Source organism: Electrophorus electricus, chromosome 17 (genome assembly GCF_041902795.1).
Source record: "Electrophorus electricus isolate QZ-2024a chromosome 17, ASM4190279v1, whole genome shotgun sequence".
NCBI classification, from domain to species: domain Eukaryota; kingdom Metazoa; phylum Chordata; class Actinopteri; order Gymnotiformes; family Gymnotidae; genus Electrophorus; species Electrophorus electricus.
Window position 1 is genome coordinate 19,187,501 of NC_137513.1, and position 17,288 is coordinate 19,204,788.

At 43.8% G+C, this 17,288-nt stretch overlaps 1 protein-coding gene across 1 annotated transcript in view; it reads right to left on the minus strand.

The window, feature by feature from the left end:
• The window catches only part of gbe1b (glucan (1,4-alpha-), branching enzyme 1b), a 73,868-nt gene extending 61,944 nt beyond the window's left edge, over positions 1-11,924 (minus strand). Inside the window, exons 1-4 of the mRNA XM_027012009.3 lie at positions 11,672-11,924; positions 4,831-5,000; positions 3,864-3,979; positions 464-589 (exon numbers count right to left, since the gene is read on the minus strand). Coding sequence (XP_026867810.2) covers positions 464-589; positions 3,864-3,979; positions 4,831-5,000; positions 11,672-11,769 — 510 coding nt within the window. The 5' untranslated portion in view covers positions 11,770-11,924. The remainder of the gene's footprint in view (positions 1-463; positions 590-3,863; positions 3,980-4,830; positions 5,001-11,671) is intronic.
• Between the last annotated feature and the right edge of the window lie 5,364 nt (positions 11,925-17,288).

A 17,288-nucleotide genomic window follows, 5' to 3' on the forward strand; every position in this document is an offset into this window, starting at 1 on the left:
CAACAAAAGGCACGAACACATAACAACAACACTGATTCAGAACATAGCAAATTAAAGTCTGTGGCCTTTAATGTACTGAGGCCAAAAGGTGAGAGATGACAGTCTATGGATTTGCTGGTAACAGCATTCATACATCATCTCATGCTGTGTGAGATGGCACACTGTAATTAGAGATATTTTAATAGCAAAATCCAACAAGAGCCATACAGAATAACAAAAGGCACAGTAAATACGGTCCGTAGCACTCTGAAACGTTCTGTGGCACATCACAATTCATGAGCCCTGAAAAATCAAAGCCTTCCATCCTCCCTGTGTTGTGTCAGGCCACGACAGATTCAAGTTTAGACAACCAGCACACAAAGCATCGTAGTTTAGTGGTAACAGCAAAGTCGAGAGTGGAAACCAACTAATGGCAGTTTGTGGGCGGTAGTTCATTCAGGACCAGCAGAACGCGGTGACTTACCACGTAAGGGTGTGGAGGATCCCAGAATATCCAGTCGTAGATGACTGAAGTGGAAGGTTTGGTCACATACGTCGCCCACGGAGAGATACGGTACAGCCGCTCACCGCCTTTAGTGTGAACCACCACCTGATGGGACAGACAAATGACGGGTTCTTACAGGGGTTACCTTGAAGACAGGGGCGGAGGAAGGGCATACGGCATGGAGAGAGAGAGAGAGAGAGAGAGATGGTGCAGACAGCCCGAGACACAGACAGTGAGTAACTCCTACCTCACACCTCACCATACCTCACCTTTAACTACTCACACTATAGATATTTAAGCATGTCTATACTATATACAAGTACGTTTATAAAGTATGTATGTATATATATTATAAATACCTTTCTGTAAATGTTGAGAAAACTTTCATTTTAAATTATTATTTTTATTCACTACTTACGTCGTAATTATTGTTGCTTTTTGTAATTTTTGTTGCTGATATTTCTTGCTGCAGTGGTTTGGTAATATTGTTTTTATAACAGTCACGACAATAAAAGGTACTCTGAATTAGAGAGACAGAGACACACACAAAGAGAGAGAGACATTTAGCACACAGAAATGGCTCCTGAAGTGAGCGATTGGAGTCTGGCTGAGGAGGCTTTGTTCCTCAAAGCTCTGATTATTGTGCATTTAGGGTGAAAACTACCCATAATACCCAGCTGTCGCATTAAAATCGACTTTTAATGATTCATGCCTGATTGGGAATTATGACAAAAAGTGTAAACCAGCGTTAACACTGAGTGTGTGGACACTGTACATGTTGTTTGGGCTGTAGCAGTGACCTGTAAGAGCTGAAGGTTACTGCTGAAGCGTCTTTGTCCATGGAAAGCATCAAGAGACAAAAGGCAGGAACGTGTGTGTCTGTGTGTGTGTGTGTGTGTGTGCGCGCATGTGCGCGTGCGTGCCCGTGTGTGTGTGTGTGTACATGTGTGTGTGTGAGTGTGTGTGTGTGTGTGTTTGTGGATGGGATGGGACCAGCAGAAACACCGACCTCCCTCTTAGACCAAAGACGGTGAGATATCAGAGATTCACCGGAGATTTTTTTCTCTAGCACTGCTGTGACTTTTGATGTTACGATTAACATCATTTGAAAACGCGACATCTGTGGAATGCATTTAGTGCCCTGCTTCAGAGAGGCAGACAGCCTGCGTGAGTCAAGTGTGTCACTGAACGAAAGAGGCACTGGATCCTTGGTGCAGTACTGGCCAATGATATTTATAAATGTGGCAGGTTTATGAAGTCTTAGTGTAGGAGAATATTCTTCTGTGGCTCACAGGTGACTATTGTACTACTACAAAATAAAGACGGACTTTCATTTCAAAGATGACGCGCAGGGTAAGACAAGGAGCATGCACACGCACACCTGCATGCACTCCCGCACACGTAGACATGCACACCTGCGCGCACACACACACACACACACACACACACACACAAACTCCCAGGATGGCAAGAGAAAACAGAGTTCCCAGGCATCAACTGTTATTATGGCTGTATTTTTCGATTTCCATCATCCGCTCCAAAACAGAAGTAAAAAGGAGAGGGTGTGAGGCGCAGTGTGCTCTCCCAGTCCTGCTCACAGTCGCCGCCTTCTGTGTCTGCGGCACAGACAGCAGGCGTGTACAGATCGCTGTTGGAGCTTTTCTCCCAGAATGAACACCCCCTGAAGGTGCTCTCGCTCTCCTGCACTCTACCCATCTCTCCCTATCTGTATATGACTGTCTTTCTGAGGATGGATCATTCGATAGTGCCTTCTCTCAACCACTGCGGAGAGGTAATGATTACCCCACCGCTCCCTGCTGGTGACCCAGGGAGCGGCGTGGCACGGTGAGTCAGTCATTAGCCACGTCTCTCTGGAGGCCATGGGAACCAGAGCCACACCGCTGCACGGCATGTCTCACGCCATTTACACAATTACTGCCAACCCGCCGCATGAATGAAGCCCCGTCAGACAGACTGAAACACAGGTGGAGAGAAGGAGGGAGAGAGAGAGAAAGTGATAGGTGAGAGAAAGGGGGGAGGGGGAGAAAGAGAGGGAGAGACAGGCAGAGGGAAAGAGGGAGAGGGAGAGAGAGAGAGAGAGAGAGAGAGAGAGAGGGAGAGAAGGAGAGAGACAGAGAGAGGGAGAAAGTGGAAAGAAGACAGAGAGGGGAGAGAGGAGAGGGAGGGAGAGAGAGAGAGAGTAGGAGGGTGGGAGGGAGAGACAGAGAAATGGATGGAGGGAGAGAGAGACATTTCTTTAACAGTTTTGCTGTGTTCTGAACCTATATGTTAAGGATGCGTTAGACACATTTGGACACCATCATTACAGACCTGAAATCTCTAATCTCTACGGCACAGCTGTGCAACAAAACAAGATATTAAATAAGAAACGTTTTGCAATGTAAAAATATGGAGGAATAAACATATATAGCTTCCTTTATCGTGATATATGAGCTGGCGCATGCCGGAGGCCGAGGTTGGCTGGACGATCCAGGCAGCTGTGCCCTCCAGGAGCCTGAGCCAGTGTGCCACGGCTGGCCAAGCCAGACCGAGGCGCTAAGCTGTGGCAGGCGCAAGTGCCAGCGTCCGCATCTGCTGCTTATCGCCCACTGCCCGACCCAGGCCCACAATGGCACCCAGCAGCTGGAACACACGCTCACACCCCCTTGTGTGCCACGCAGAGGGAGAGACGCCCTAGTGCCATCCGGCAGTGCTAGCCACAATGACACACCACAATAGGGACTTCGTACAGTAGAGGGCGACATTCAGGGGCAAAAATGCTCTGCTGTAGTGCATGCTAATGCTAAGAGCATTAGTTATTACCTTTAACATACAGCTTCAGCTGTGGAGGAAATGGATGCACTTTGATCCTTCTGGGGAATATTAGGTACATAAATTAAAATACAAATGAAATGTCTGGGGTACATTCTAAGCCTTTTAGCGATTTCCACCACCAATATTGCCAGTTCCATTCTACGGCCTGAAGCCCCTGTCCAGGTCTTCTCTATCCAGGACCACTGTCCAGGTTTTCTCTATCCAGGGCCACAGTCCAGGTCATCTCTAACCTGTGATAGCTATTAAGCTATGAGGGCATGTCATGGTGCCAGTCCTTCATCGGTGTGGTACGGTTGAGCATACCAACGTGAACGTTACCTCTCATCCAGCTCTTCATCTAGCAGGTGGCCAAGATTGGCTAGACTCACCCAAAATCAACAGGTGGAGACAGACTAGCCTTCAAGAGCCCTAATTACAACCTAAACGCATAATGAGCTCTGGTAAAAGGCTTAACAAGCTGGAGGAACCCATGATGTAGTGTAGTTTTATACCCCCACCAACCAAACCCATTCACCCTTCCACACAGACACACCCCAACGCTCACCTTCAGTTTGGAATTGTGGGCCACGGCTGGCGAGTTGTCTTCTTTAGGTGGTAACTGTAGCTCCCATTTCCCAAACTGTTTCTTTTTGTAGGGATGAGAGAACTTATCCCAACCATCTATTAGAAGCAAACAGAAAACAATACAATACTGGGTTACTAAAATGCAAAAAGAAAATTGACAATTGAAGATCTCCAAAAGTCCTAAAATCTTCAACTAAAATGGCTGTGAATGCTGTGGAACGAGACGGATGGGTGAATCCTCCCTAGGTGCTGTAAACTTTCCTGTCAGAACATTTTTCTTCCAGCTCCTTTCACAGGACTTTTTTTTAACCTTCAGTCCTGTTTTCAGTAAGTGAATTGTGTGCTCAGCAAGGGTCAGCCCTGAACAATCACACCACTGCTCCATGAGGTTCAGATTTTGGGACTGACCAGCAGTGGTCAACAGTCTGATTACGTACATTATGGTACCTCCTAAAGTTCTGCACTGTGTCCTCCTTTCATCCGACACAATGAAGAGAGAATTCATGGTGTTAAATAAGAGGGTTTCAGCTCCTCTGTAATTCCAGGCTGTAATTTTATTTTACATTCAATTCGAAACACCTTTGAAGCCATATACCTTTTTTCTCCCTCCACAGTTAAACATAAAACTCTTTTATCTCAGATTACAAAAAGACTCCAAAGCAAAAGAGAATCAACTGAAAATTGATATGAAATACGTTTATGGGCTTTACTCTCATGAAACATGAGACAAACTCTGGGCTGTCACCAGTTAGTTTAACTTATTTTCAGTGTTCTCAACTTTGCGCTTTGTTTTATGAACAGCAAGACATGAAACACTGGACAGGACAGGAACTGAAGCTGAGCTAATCAATACCAGGGCATCAACGAAACATCACGATCCATCAGCACAGATGAAGCTCCAGTCACAAGTCAACTTTAGGCAACAAGGGAAAGACACTGGTACATACTGAAGTCTCCAGTGAGGAACACAGCCTCTGCTGCTGGGGCCCACTCTCGAAACAGCATGCTGTTGTCCGACAGGCGATGCGCTCCGAAGCTCTCGTAGCTGCGTGTGAACTGATCAAAACCTCCTTCTGCCTCCTCCAGAAGTGTAAGCTGTTTCTGGAACAAGCCATATCTACCAAGGCAAAAGGGGAGAAGCACTTCACTAGACATGGGTCAATGAGCACAAAGTCTATCCATTCTCAAGTGCAGTGCATAAAAGCTCCAGTAAATATTGTGAAAAATGGTTGATCGTTGATGTGGCCTTGATGCTTCAACCAGGGAAACATGTCAGTCAAAGCTGGAACTCAGAGGTCAAGGCTACTCAGGGTGGCACACAGAAAATATATTTAGAAGGATGTGGGGGAACTACAACACACTCATTTGGCACTGAAAAGCTAGAGCATAATGATTAATTATTAATTAACAATCAGACATAAGGCCTCGAACAGTTCTGATTATGGACGGTACCCGTTCCAGTAGCACTTCCATAGGAACATGGTTTGGTACTGGATGCTTAGGAACCATGCTGAGCTCCGAATGAGCCAGCTCATCAAACACATGAAGCAACCGGATTTATTTTGTGAAAACAAATGACCACAAAATTATGATGAGGACTTATCGCCACCACAAATACATCCTGGCCTTGAGATCAAATGTTCAGAAATTTGACATCAGTGCAAAAGACAAAATAAAGCCCTTAAACAAACACACACACACACAAAAATAAAGCCCTTCTGAAGTTCAAACACAACACATCAAAAGGGCTGGAAATCTGTCAAACATATAAAACCGGCAGTAACTTCTCCAGCATCTTGCAAACACATCAAGCTGTAACACAAAGTGTGTGCCGGTTAAACAGCCACTTCGGGGTTTGTATCCATTTGTTTCCAGACAGGTAATAGCAGGTCTCTGACTCTGAACTGCTCCGAATACACTGGCGGGATCCTTTCAGCTAATTCCCAGTTAGACTTATTAAATAAATTATGAATGTGTCTCTTCTTCCACCCCACTGGGCTGGAAGAATGTTTTAACCCTTCACCACCATAAACCAACATACATACTGACCACAGAAGCCATATTAACCCACACAAGGCTTCTATAAAAAACATTAAATACTGACCACAAACACCACTCTAACCGACACAAGGTTTCTATGTACACTATATGCATACTGATCATAGATGCCATATTAAACAAAACGAGGTTTATAATACTTATAATACTAAAGTTTTATAAATATGGTACAACATACCGTTCTCTCAATTGGGAGTTGGATGTGCCTTATATACTTTTTTAATTTAGTTTTTAATATTAATAATGTGATTTGTGTAATTTAATAACTAGTTAATAATTCTACAAAATATAATAATGAGTATATGTACCTTGAGTTTGAGAAAGGCACTATATAAATTAAACATAATAATAATAATAATAATAATATTATTATTATATTGTACTTTACCATACATCACACCACAATGTTATTGACCATTTTTTACAAAATAAAGTGCTTTACATTACAAAAAACCACAAATATGTCAGTGCTGTTATGAACAAATTAAATAAAGACTCTACCCTTTCCGACCTTCTCTGACCCTTAAACATAAACCAGAAAAGATCCTGACTGTCAGACATGTAGAGCGTTGAGCAGCTCTGATTCAGTAGCCCCCTGTAAAAAGCTGATATTCACAGCATGTGTGTCCCAGAATTATTTGGGGCAGAATAAGACTTCCAAAGCTGCATGTCAATCAGTGTGTCAAGGTGACTTTATTGGGCAACAATTTCCCGCACAGCCATTACCGTGACTCCAACAGCAGCACAGTCATTACCGTAACTCCAACAGCAGCACAGTCATTACCGTAACTCCAACAGCAGCAGTAATAAGATCTGGGCGGCCCTGCTTATTAGTAATAATGGATGCACAATTGGGGTTAGCTGTGAGTGTTCTTCAGATCCTTATCCAAGATTTGATATACTGATTCTATGTTTTAATGAAGACAAGCTTTGTTTCGACGTGATATGTCAAAGTTAGTATGTCTTATTACACAGCATACAGTACATAGCATAACAACTTCAGTCACACATGTACTATATGTTGTGTGCTGGGAAGTGTTGGAATAATAACTTGAGACTTTGCTTCTAGGCATCTAGTAACATCTTACAGTTCTTCAATACATGTTCCTTTTAAAGCGGCCACAAATACACACCACACAGAACAGAACAATTCAAAGAGGTGTTACACTAGACAGAACAAACATAATTGGATTTTTCTCAACTAAAGGTTCCAACATCACACACACACACACACACACACACACACACACACACACACACACACACACACACACAGCACACACACAGCACACACACACAGCACACAGACGAGCACGCCCACATGCAGAAGAGCAAGTAGTCTGTTTCACTCATGAGTAAGTTATCCAAGGCGGCTTAAGCCCCAGAGCCCAGACAGAGTAAAAGCCTCTCACAGTCAGGGACAGCAGTATGCCCTATGGCTAGACTTGAAGTTCCAGACCGAGACCAGCACGGCAAGGAGATGCTGCCCAGTGGAAAACAGGAATTCATAATAAGCAAATCCACACAAAAAAGCATAAAAATGTGTAAAAGACAAATGTGCCACCCATCGTGATTAGCAAAACTGCGACATGAACAATGAAAAACCGTTATTCCCTCAGCCCCCATTAGAGGGTAAACATCAGAACGCCCCTCACTATTTCCAATGTAAAGCAACTTTAATCTGTGCCAAGTCATTAGAGAACTGCAGAACTTTATGTGTCCTCAGGCTTTATTAAGCACTCTGAATCCCTCTGTCATGTCTAAAGCCTTGTAGTGTCAGAGGGCAACAAGTCTGTGGGGATCAGTCTGAGTCTATAGGGGTCAGTCCAAGTCTGTGGGGGTCAGTCCAGGCGTCTGACCTGCCTGTGATGCAGCGTACAGTGAATAAATATCGGATTTTTACATGCAGGAACGGTACAACATTCACCGTGACAACAAGACACAATGGTGGGGTTCTTGGTGGAGGTCATGACCTGAAACACTAGGACACCACAGATTACAGTGCAGTCTGATCATTAAATACACTATGGTGAAATCTGGTAAGGTGACCTGGTCCCTAATATTGGAACTCCGAGACTGGTGTCCTCGTGTCCTGCTGTGATGCACCTGATGCACCGTCCTGCTACAAAACACCTGTAACACGCTCGACCTGCTGTCCTGCTGTAGCACACTCGACCCGCATTCCTGCTGTAGCACACTCGACCCGCTGTCCTGCTGTAGCACACTCGACCTGCTGTCCTGCTGTAGCACACTCGATCCAGGCAAGGTGGCAGTGGTGGTCTCTCTGACTTGAGTTGGCAACCACTGGTACAAATGTCCAGACTCAGTGAAGCAAGTCAGAGAAAAAACATTAATGCGGAAGGAAACTTTTCAGCAAGTTGTCAGCCCATAAAAAGACAAAAAGAAAAAAAAAGGGAAGGAGTAGATTCAGGCTGATGAAATCCAACGCACTCGGCCTGCTGCCAGCAGCTTGTAAATATTCAGCGTGGCCTCCCTCTGTAATCTGCACAGGTGTTCAGTGCAGGCTAGAGGGAAGAGAACAGCTGGAGGAGTCACCAGCTTTGTACTGGTCCAGGCCTTGGCATTACAGGACTCAGGAGTTTCCCTTCAATGCTGAAACAGCAATGCCAGATAAACATGCATGCAATACAAAGAACATGCTACAATAAACAAACAAACAAGCACCCAAGAAACATAATAGCCCTACATTTCTGCATAAACTATGAGGGAATTAATATTTCACAGACCATGACAAAAAAATCAAAAGCCTAACTGATGCAATTGGAGGTCTAAATGCTGAAGATTCATTTTGTGCTGTAGAAAAAAAAAGAGAGTACATTTTCTCTTACTACTGTGATGAACGGCATTTCCGACGGCATTTGATCATCATTACAGAGATCCAAAAAGACTGTATAAATGCTACAGTTTCACGAAACAGCTGGCCCTCAGTAATGACCAGTGAACATTTTAGAGTTTTTCCCTGAACTCTGCCACAGCTGTGGGGGGGGCCCTGCTCTCTTCTGCACTAGTCATGTGTGCGACTGCACCGAGCTACTCTGCTGCAGGCACAGGGTGACTCGAAACTGCCTGCTGGTGCTTGTGGAGTTGGACTCGAGAGAAACTGGTGGATCTCTGGCCTCTAGCCCTGGCTCCACGCCGCGCCAGGTGCCTGCTTGTGTGTAATTATTTACGGTCAGGGCCTTTCACAGGTCAGGCAAGCGTGGAGGTCAGGCATGCCTGCAGTCTACTCGAACGCAGAACCTGGAATCAACCCTGCCATCCACTCTCCCACACAGCATGGGCCAGTTCCACTCTCATGTCCTCCTATCAGAAACCATCAGAAAGCCCTGTATGGCACTCTGACCAAAGCACACACACGCAGGCACAACTAAGGCATGCTTCCTTGGAGGAATTTGAAAGAAGACAAGTTTACTGTGAACAATGTGAAAGGAGACAACACACGTGTGCGTGCTCTGGCACAGACCACAATGTCCTGATCTTGCTGGTTATTACTTAGTTAGTAACCGGTTTGGAATAAAATGAAGATGAAAGATCAGAAAAACAGCTGCCTGTTTTGTGCTCTAGAACCTTCTATGAATATCTATTTCTTGCCATCACTATATGTTTCCTTGAAGCTGAGCACCAAGATACTTATTTTATTTAAACTAAGTTTAATCTGCCTTTTCTCTAAACTAATGTTAATGCAGTTGGGAATAAGTAAACTTTGACCCATTGCTCACGAGTACAAGGCTATAACAGTCCTAGACGGGCCCACTGGACGTATGTGAGGTCAATACAGCCATTATTTGCTGTGGGTAAATAAAGATTAATTTAACCGGAAAAAAAAAAACAGTTCAGGTGATCTGACTCACTAAACAACAGCAGAAGTGCTTTTGCACACAGGGAGCCCAAACTTCGATTCACCTTGATATCTGAGCAGAGTGTAACGTGACCAAAGAATGGAACAATTTCCTTTGAGTAAATTTTGCATCTGAGGAAATGACACGCATTCCATATTTAATGAATTAACTCCTAAAACAGTTTCTGAAGAGAATAATAAAATAGGCAATATTTGATCATTTTGGATGTTTAAGCTGACTTGTTAATCAAAGCGATCAGTTCCACTGCACCGTGTCACAAGCCTCTTTGGCAAAGACAAATGTGTCTGTTGCTGTTCTCAATAGTCATGGAGTCTAAAACAGCTTCTGACAAAACGGGATCAAACATCCAGACGGTTCCACTGAGCCAGTATCTGTCCCTGCATTTGGAGGTCAAACACTAGCAGCTATGGGATTATCTATAAAAGATGGGGAAAAAATTAGCACTTGAAATATTCTCTGGTCTGATAGCAGATCTGATAACCACTTTGCAGGGAATAACAGAAGAAATGAATGCTGCAGACCTGCTGAGTCAGTCATTGATAATGCAGCAGAATGCTGATTTCACAGGCAGTCATCACAGTAAATACTAAAGCGGTATACTTTTCCACATTTGCTTACCACAGCAAAGTCTTCCTCTAGCCAGAACAAGGTCATGTTTTTCCATAAAATTAATAATTATTGGGACATGACATCTAACGGGACTGGATGTCAAATATGAAGAAGCGCGTTGCTTACTTTGAAAGCACGTCAGTTTGGTAGGTTTCAGTGAAACATTTTATTAGGGTTAGTGAAACCATCTGCAACTCAGGATGGTGGAACTAAATAAAACGCATAAAGTGCACAAAAGCTGCTTCTGTCCTCTGAGCATACGTTTGTGTCAGTGGTGGCACTGTCTCTTCAGCTGCACAGACACAAATACCAAAAGATGGCCATGTTTACTGTGTGGACGTTCGTGTGGAGGTAAAACTGCACTGCGAGGTGACAGACCACAAATGGGAAGATTGGACGTAGTGAATATGTGAAAATCAAACCGTGACAGTCGCGATTAGCTGCTGCTGTTTGGCGTCACAACCGTCAGACTGCGAGAGGCGCGGCGCGTGAAAGCCGTTCAAGAACGCACGGGAATAGCATTCACAGACGTTAGCAAAGCTAGCTGAGACAGCTAATGCTAACGCTAACAACCGACGGACACTGACGTTATTGTGGTTGTTTTCCGTGACAGACCTTAGCTACCATAGCTAACAACACATCGCCGTTAACTTTAGTCGTATCATTTGCATCACTAGGCGATGAGGGGCGTAGCCGCGTTAGCAGGCACGGCTAACCAACACGACTAGCTAACACGGCTAACTGACCGGCAGGCGAGGACGTCTGTAGACTAGTGACAGACTAGCCTACCCTAGCGAGGACGTCTGTAGACTAGTGACAGACTAGCCTAACCTAGCGAGGACGTCTGTAGACTAGTGACAGACTAGCCTACCCTAGCGAGGACGTCTAGTGACAGACTAACGGTTCGTCTCACACACTCTTCAGCAACTTCACGGACGTTTAGAGGTTTAAGCACAACTTTCCACCCCATATGTCTGTTGGCATAGACGTTTATAGCCAGCGTTCATTACATCCTGACGGAGAGGGAGCTGAACTGGAGGAAAAGCTTTGCTGGGTAGAACTGCAGGGGGATTTAGGAAGGACGTCTAACTACCCCAGGGATGCCTTCAGTCTGTCTAATGGCATCTAATATCTGTCAGAGGAGAAAAGGGTCAGCCACACCGACGCGTACTCGGCGTACTATGAGTTCGTCTCGGTGCGCAGCGTTATGGTTCAAATTGAACTTAAAAGCAGACTTTACCTCCTTTCTAAGTCCTTCTCGTGTGGTTTGAGGTAAGGATCCGTTTGTAGAAGGGAGCTGAAGTTAGGGACTGAAACGTTATCCCCGGGATCGGCCATGTTCCCCGCAGACGACAGTAATCGAGCGCCGAGTGGTTGGGCTCGAACACTGCTCCGCTGCTACAGAAGAAGGCAGTGCCTCAATCTGCGACCTGCCTGTGTCCGTATTCAGCACATTATTCGTATACATGAAGCGCAGCTCATATATGTCTGTTCTGAAATTAAAAAGGAATTAGACCAGATATAGTGTAAGTGGTTTGTAAAGTTACTGTCTTTGGAAACAGTTTCATAAAGTTGTATAAAGTTCTAACGGCGTTGGCCCATAAGTGAGGTTAGAGATATACAGAAGGGTATGAGGCCTCTAAAACCGGCAAAATACGACTTACAAGTAATGTTATGTGCTGTTTATATATTTTGTATCTGAAAATAAATTTTCATTTGAATAACTGCATATTAAAACACCTTGTGGTACACTGAGTAGATTACATGCTGTGTCAGTACAAACACAGTAGCTGCAGTAGATGCAGCATTTAAGACACCTGTACATTGTTTCTTCTTATCCAAATCAGAAAACCAGGAATTGTATGGATTAATTAGCTTTATAACACTGGTATCAACAACTGCTAATATTTTTAGCTGCTGAAATGTGATTTAAATCACATAGCTGTATTTAATATCTAAATAAGCTTTAAATTGCATGTGATATGCGATGCACATACCAGGAGTGGCTTGTAGATGTTCCAGATAACATCTCTGTCATCTTCTGAAATAATTATAAGTGACTCTATTTCCCAAGCGAAGTTTGACATTTGCAGCATATTGACATTTGCGGATTAAGATCTTGCTTTTTGAACCTTTGGCAATGATCCTAATCAAACTGAAAGTTATTGCTCAGGCCAGAGTTTGTGCAAAGACACAGAACCGTTATCTGAAATGGTTTCTTAGAGGCGGAAAACTCAGAAGTACTACATTAATAAAAAAATTTTCATGTGATTTTGGCCTCTGGTTTTTTAACCAGTACATTAATCTTCCCTACTTTTAGTTAAGTTGTGAAATATTTGTACAGATGAAGACAGCATAGCAAATCACAAAATTGCACCAGTTACACAAGAATTAATACCTCTTTATAAGGCCATCAGAAGCTCCTGTTGATCTGTTTTATCTATCTTCAGGTGTGTTATCATCATGAAACATCTGCATATTTTCAAGGCATGAACTTAAAAAAGCTCTCGTTGCTCATAATGTCTTGGCTGTCAGTGTTGCTCACATCATCTTAGAAATCGACGGATTAGACCGAAGACGCCTGCGTACAAATAGTGAGGATTAAGTGTGCATCGTAGTACTTAAAAGTTCAGATGTCATTTGAATATCCATCACTAGTTATATAGTGATCAAGTTTCATGATGTTACATGCCATATAAACATGGCAGATCTATATGTGTATGTAACACAGTCTACTGTGCATAGTGTACAGGGACAGATGCTCTTTTGAGACTCCTGACTTTTTAAAAGACTTTTAAAAGTCTTTTGTGGAATAAAAACCCTACTGAATTTGGCTTCTAGTGAAACGGTCACCTTCACTAGGACGGCTCAATAGAATGAACTGCAAATTCTGTCTTCAGTCACTGAAATAGCAGCTTAATAAAAATGTATTACTCATATAGCTTACGATGTCTCGTTGGTAATGTGATCAAAAGCCAATCTGATTATTGCCAGCTGGGGTCATCTAGACTTATAAAGGTGCAGGCATTTAAATATTGTCATTGGAATATTCATGAATCTGGAACGTGAAGGTCAAGGTTCTGTACAAAAAGGTAAATATTTCTACATTCATTTGCTTTGAAAGGTATGATATGAATCATGGATGAAAGGCAGTAGGAATAGGGGAATGGGGAACAGGGTTAGGGAAAGGTTCTGGCAGGGAAATAACCCTGTTTCTTATGTCTGCCTGCCAGGCTGTGCTCCTGTGATTTATGTATGCTAGTCTTGGGATTTAAATCTTTTACACATCATTAATATAAACCCCTTTTTAGTAAAAAAAAAAAAAAAGCACACAGAAACATCCCTGTAATTCCTGCAAATCACTGCAGACATTTAGTGATGTAGTACTGTAGAGCCCTAACAGATCTGTCCTAATCATTTATAGTCATTTATAAAATATAAAACATTTATGACTTAAGCTTTTTGTCATTATTTTTGTCAAAAACTACAAGGATGTTAGTGGGACATAGATTACATAAATGTTTGTTTCTGCTATTAGCTCATACTTTTAATGTTCATTTGACTTTACACAAGAATCCAAAAGGATTTTTCCAAAAATTGCTTTGAAAGATCTAGCCTCCAGTGAGATTTTAATTTGGTTGGCATATTTTGATTAACCTCATCAAAAATAACCCTGAACGTTGTGTTTTTAGGAGAACTTTGATAATCAATGTGTTTATGCATTAAGATATGTGGTTTGTTTAATTGAACTTAATCAGAGGAACTTTGCACAACTCTAACGCTAATTACTGTTGATTGTGGAAGCACCAAAAGCCATAAATGAATAGATAATACAGGGGCTCTCTCAGGGGAGAGCCTCCTGCTTCCGGTGCCTCAGAGAGACCAAAGCAGTGAAAAGATGTAAATTTGCAGCTGGTGATGAGAGGACTGCTGGGTGTGTGTGTGTGTGTGTGTGTGTGTGTGTGTGTGTGTGTGTAAACAAAGTCTTATTGCTTCAGGCCAAAGGGAAGTGAAGTGAGGGGATTCCATGATTAACATTAAAAGGATTGAGATGATGGAAAAGAAGACTAAAAACCTACATGTTGCACCTTCGTTAAAACTCCAGTAATTAACCAGTACTGAGAGATTGGATGTGAACTATATATACAATATTTACAACACAAGCACATACACCATGAATATAGTACTTCAGTACTGTTTAATGACTTAATATCAGGCCTAAAAAAATAAATCAGGTAAGCTCTTGAAAATATATGTGATTTTGGCAATATTCTGGAAAAAGAGCCCCTTCCCTCATAGGCTACTCACCAATGAAATGTCCTCACTCATGGACCAATGAACTGCGCCTGCTCGTGCAGCAGGGCGCCTTGGCCTGTAGTCACTGGGGTTCCCAGGAGTATACAGGCTGCAGGACATCACAGAGGACCCTCCAAAGGCCTAAATAATTTTCTATTATTATTATTGAATAATTGTTTAAAAGAATAATTTTAGATGTATACTTGGACAAAAGAGTTTGCAAACCCTTTAATAACTTGCATTTCTGCAATAATCATAACAATAGACAAAGCCATGCTGCTCATACTAATAACAAACACACAATTGCACTTTTTCTTGTCAATACTAAACCCATCAATTCCAAATTACAGTGCAGGCTGGAAAAAGTATGTGAACCTCTAGACTAAATTACTTCTCCAACTGTTCACTGGAGTCAGATGTTTCCATCAATGAATTGTTATTGGAGGTATTGAAGCTTCCCTGCCCTGTGAAAAAGGCTCACATCACTGTGTCAGAGACACAGCCGAGAAAGAAATTTTCAGGTGAAACACACTCTGATCATCAGAACTGCCAGAATGGTCTGGGAGTGTGATCAGTGTACAAATACACATACAGTACACACATGGCCCACAGCCAGCACAGTTACTGCTCCTTTGAGGAGGGAGTGTCTTTCCAAGGCAGTATCGCTCCATGCAGTACACATGGTAGAGAGAACCCAGGCTAGCAGCAACACAGCTGCATGCCATAGGCTGTGTCCACAGCTAGAAAGGGCTTCATAGGACAGGGAGGAAATGATTGCTGTCAAAGAAAAAAGAAAATCTAAAAGTGATCAATGCTGCACAACACAAGTTTGCAAAGACCACATGAATGTTCCACATACCGAGAGTGTTCTGAGCAGGGAGGCGGAAGCGTGGATGAAACGCGACAGGACGTCCTGACTGAACAGCGTGATTGCACAATTATAAATTCATAAGTTTACAAGACCTGATCCAAATAATTGCAGAATGTCAGTTCTATTGTGTTTCTAATTGAACTTCAATCTTACAAGATCCAATGGCATTTTTTTCAAGTAGACTTATAAGTAAAAATTTGATTGGAACTTCATCCCAACCAGGAAGCATGTTAGCGAGGGCGGGAGCATAGGGGCGGGAATATGGGGCCAGGAACAAGGGGGCGGGAGCATGAGTGCGGGAACATGGGAGTGGGAACAGGGGGGCGGGAGCATGGGAATGGGAACAAGGGGGCTGGAGCATGGAGGTGGGAACAGGGGGTGGGAACAGGGGGGCGGGAGCATGGGGGTGGGAACAGGGGGGCGGGAGCATGGGGGTGGGAACAGGGGGGTGGGAGCATGGGGGTGGGAACAGGGGGGCGGGAGCATGGGGGTGGGAACAGGGGGGTGGGAGCATGGGGGTGGGAACAGGGGGGCGGGACCATGGAGCTGGGAACAGGGGGGCGGGAGCATGGGGGTGGGAACAGCGGGGCGGGAGCATGGGGGTGGGAACAGCGGGGCGGGAGCATGGGGGTGGGAACGGGGGGGCGGGACCATGGGGGTGGGAACAAGGGGGCGGGAGCATGGGGGTGGGACCATGGGGGTGGGAACAGGGGGGCGGGAGCATGGGGGTGGGAGCATGGGGGTGGGAACAGGGGGGCGGGACCATGGGGGTGGGAACAGGGGGGCGGGACCATGGGGGTGGGAGCATGAGGATGGGGGCATTATAACATAGGCCTGCTTTGCTGCCTCTTGCTGTCGTAGAGCAAAAAAAAAAATCACTCAAAGTTGGTATAGAATTGAAATACCGGATCACATGAAGCCTAACCCCTTATACCCAGCCTTGTTATTCAGTTATTATTCTTAGCATAGTATCCAGCAACTGCAATTAATAATTCAGTAACTTTACCAGAATGTGCAGTGAGAAGTGTGTCCTTTATGAGACTGAAGAAGTTCACACCTCCTGCAGCTCCGTGGGGTTCAAGAGCTTAACAGAAGTTTGGTGATGCAACAAAAAACCCAACCAAACCCCAAAAGTAAATGAGAATGGCTTACGCATTGGTTAGGCTCGTCTTCTTGAAAGGCACGAGTCTAGACCACAGCCCAGTGTTAAGAATAGACTCTGCAGCTTAGCCTGACGAGAGCGGTTCGTGCAGGGAATCCCTGAAATATCAATGAACTGAAACACTTTTGTAAGGAGAAGTCTTCTCAAATTCTTCATAACCACTGGGCAAGTCTGAGCACCACCCGCAGGGGATCCGTGATGGAGGTTATTACTGCTAAAGGAGGTTACATCACACAGACACATTCACACACATTTCCTAGCCTGAACTGTAAATGTTTACACAATGTCTTTAGTACTGATGAGAAGAATTGTTTGTGTGTTAATAATTTAAGAATATTTTTTTTATTGTGACATGAAGTTGAGCTGAAGAACACTGCATTTTTTGAGTAATCAAAACAGAAATCCATGTAATTCTGAATTCAGAAACTTTCCTTCAAACTAAGTATTGTAGGTTGTAGAATTCCCACTGGATGACAGTTTCAACACTGTATAACCATCCGATAACAATCCAACGTGGGCTCACAGGCT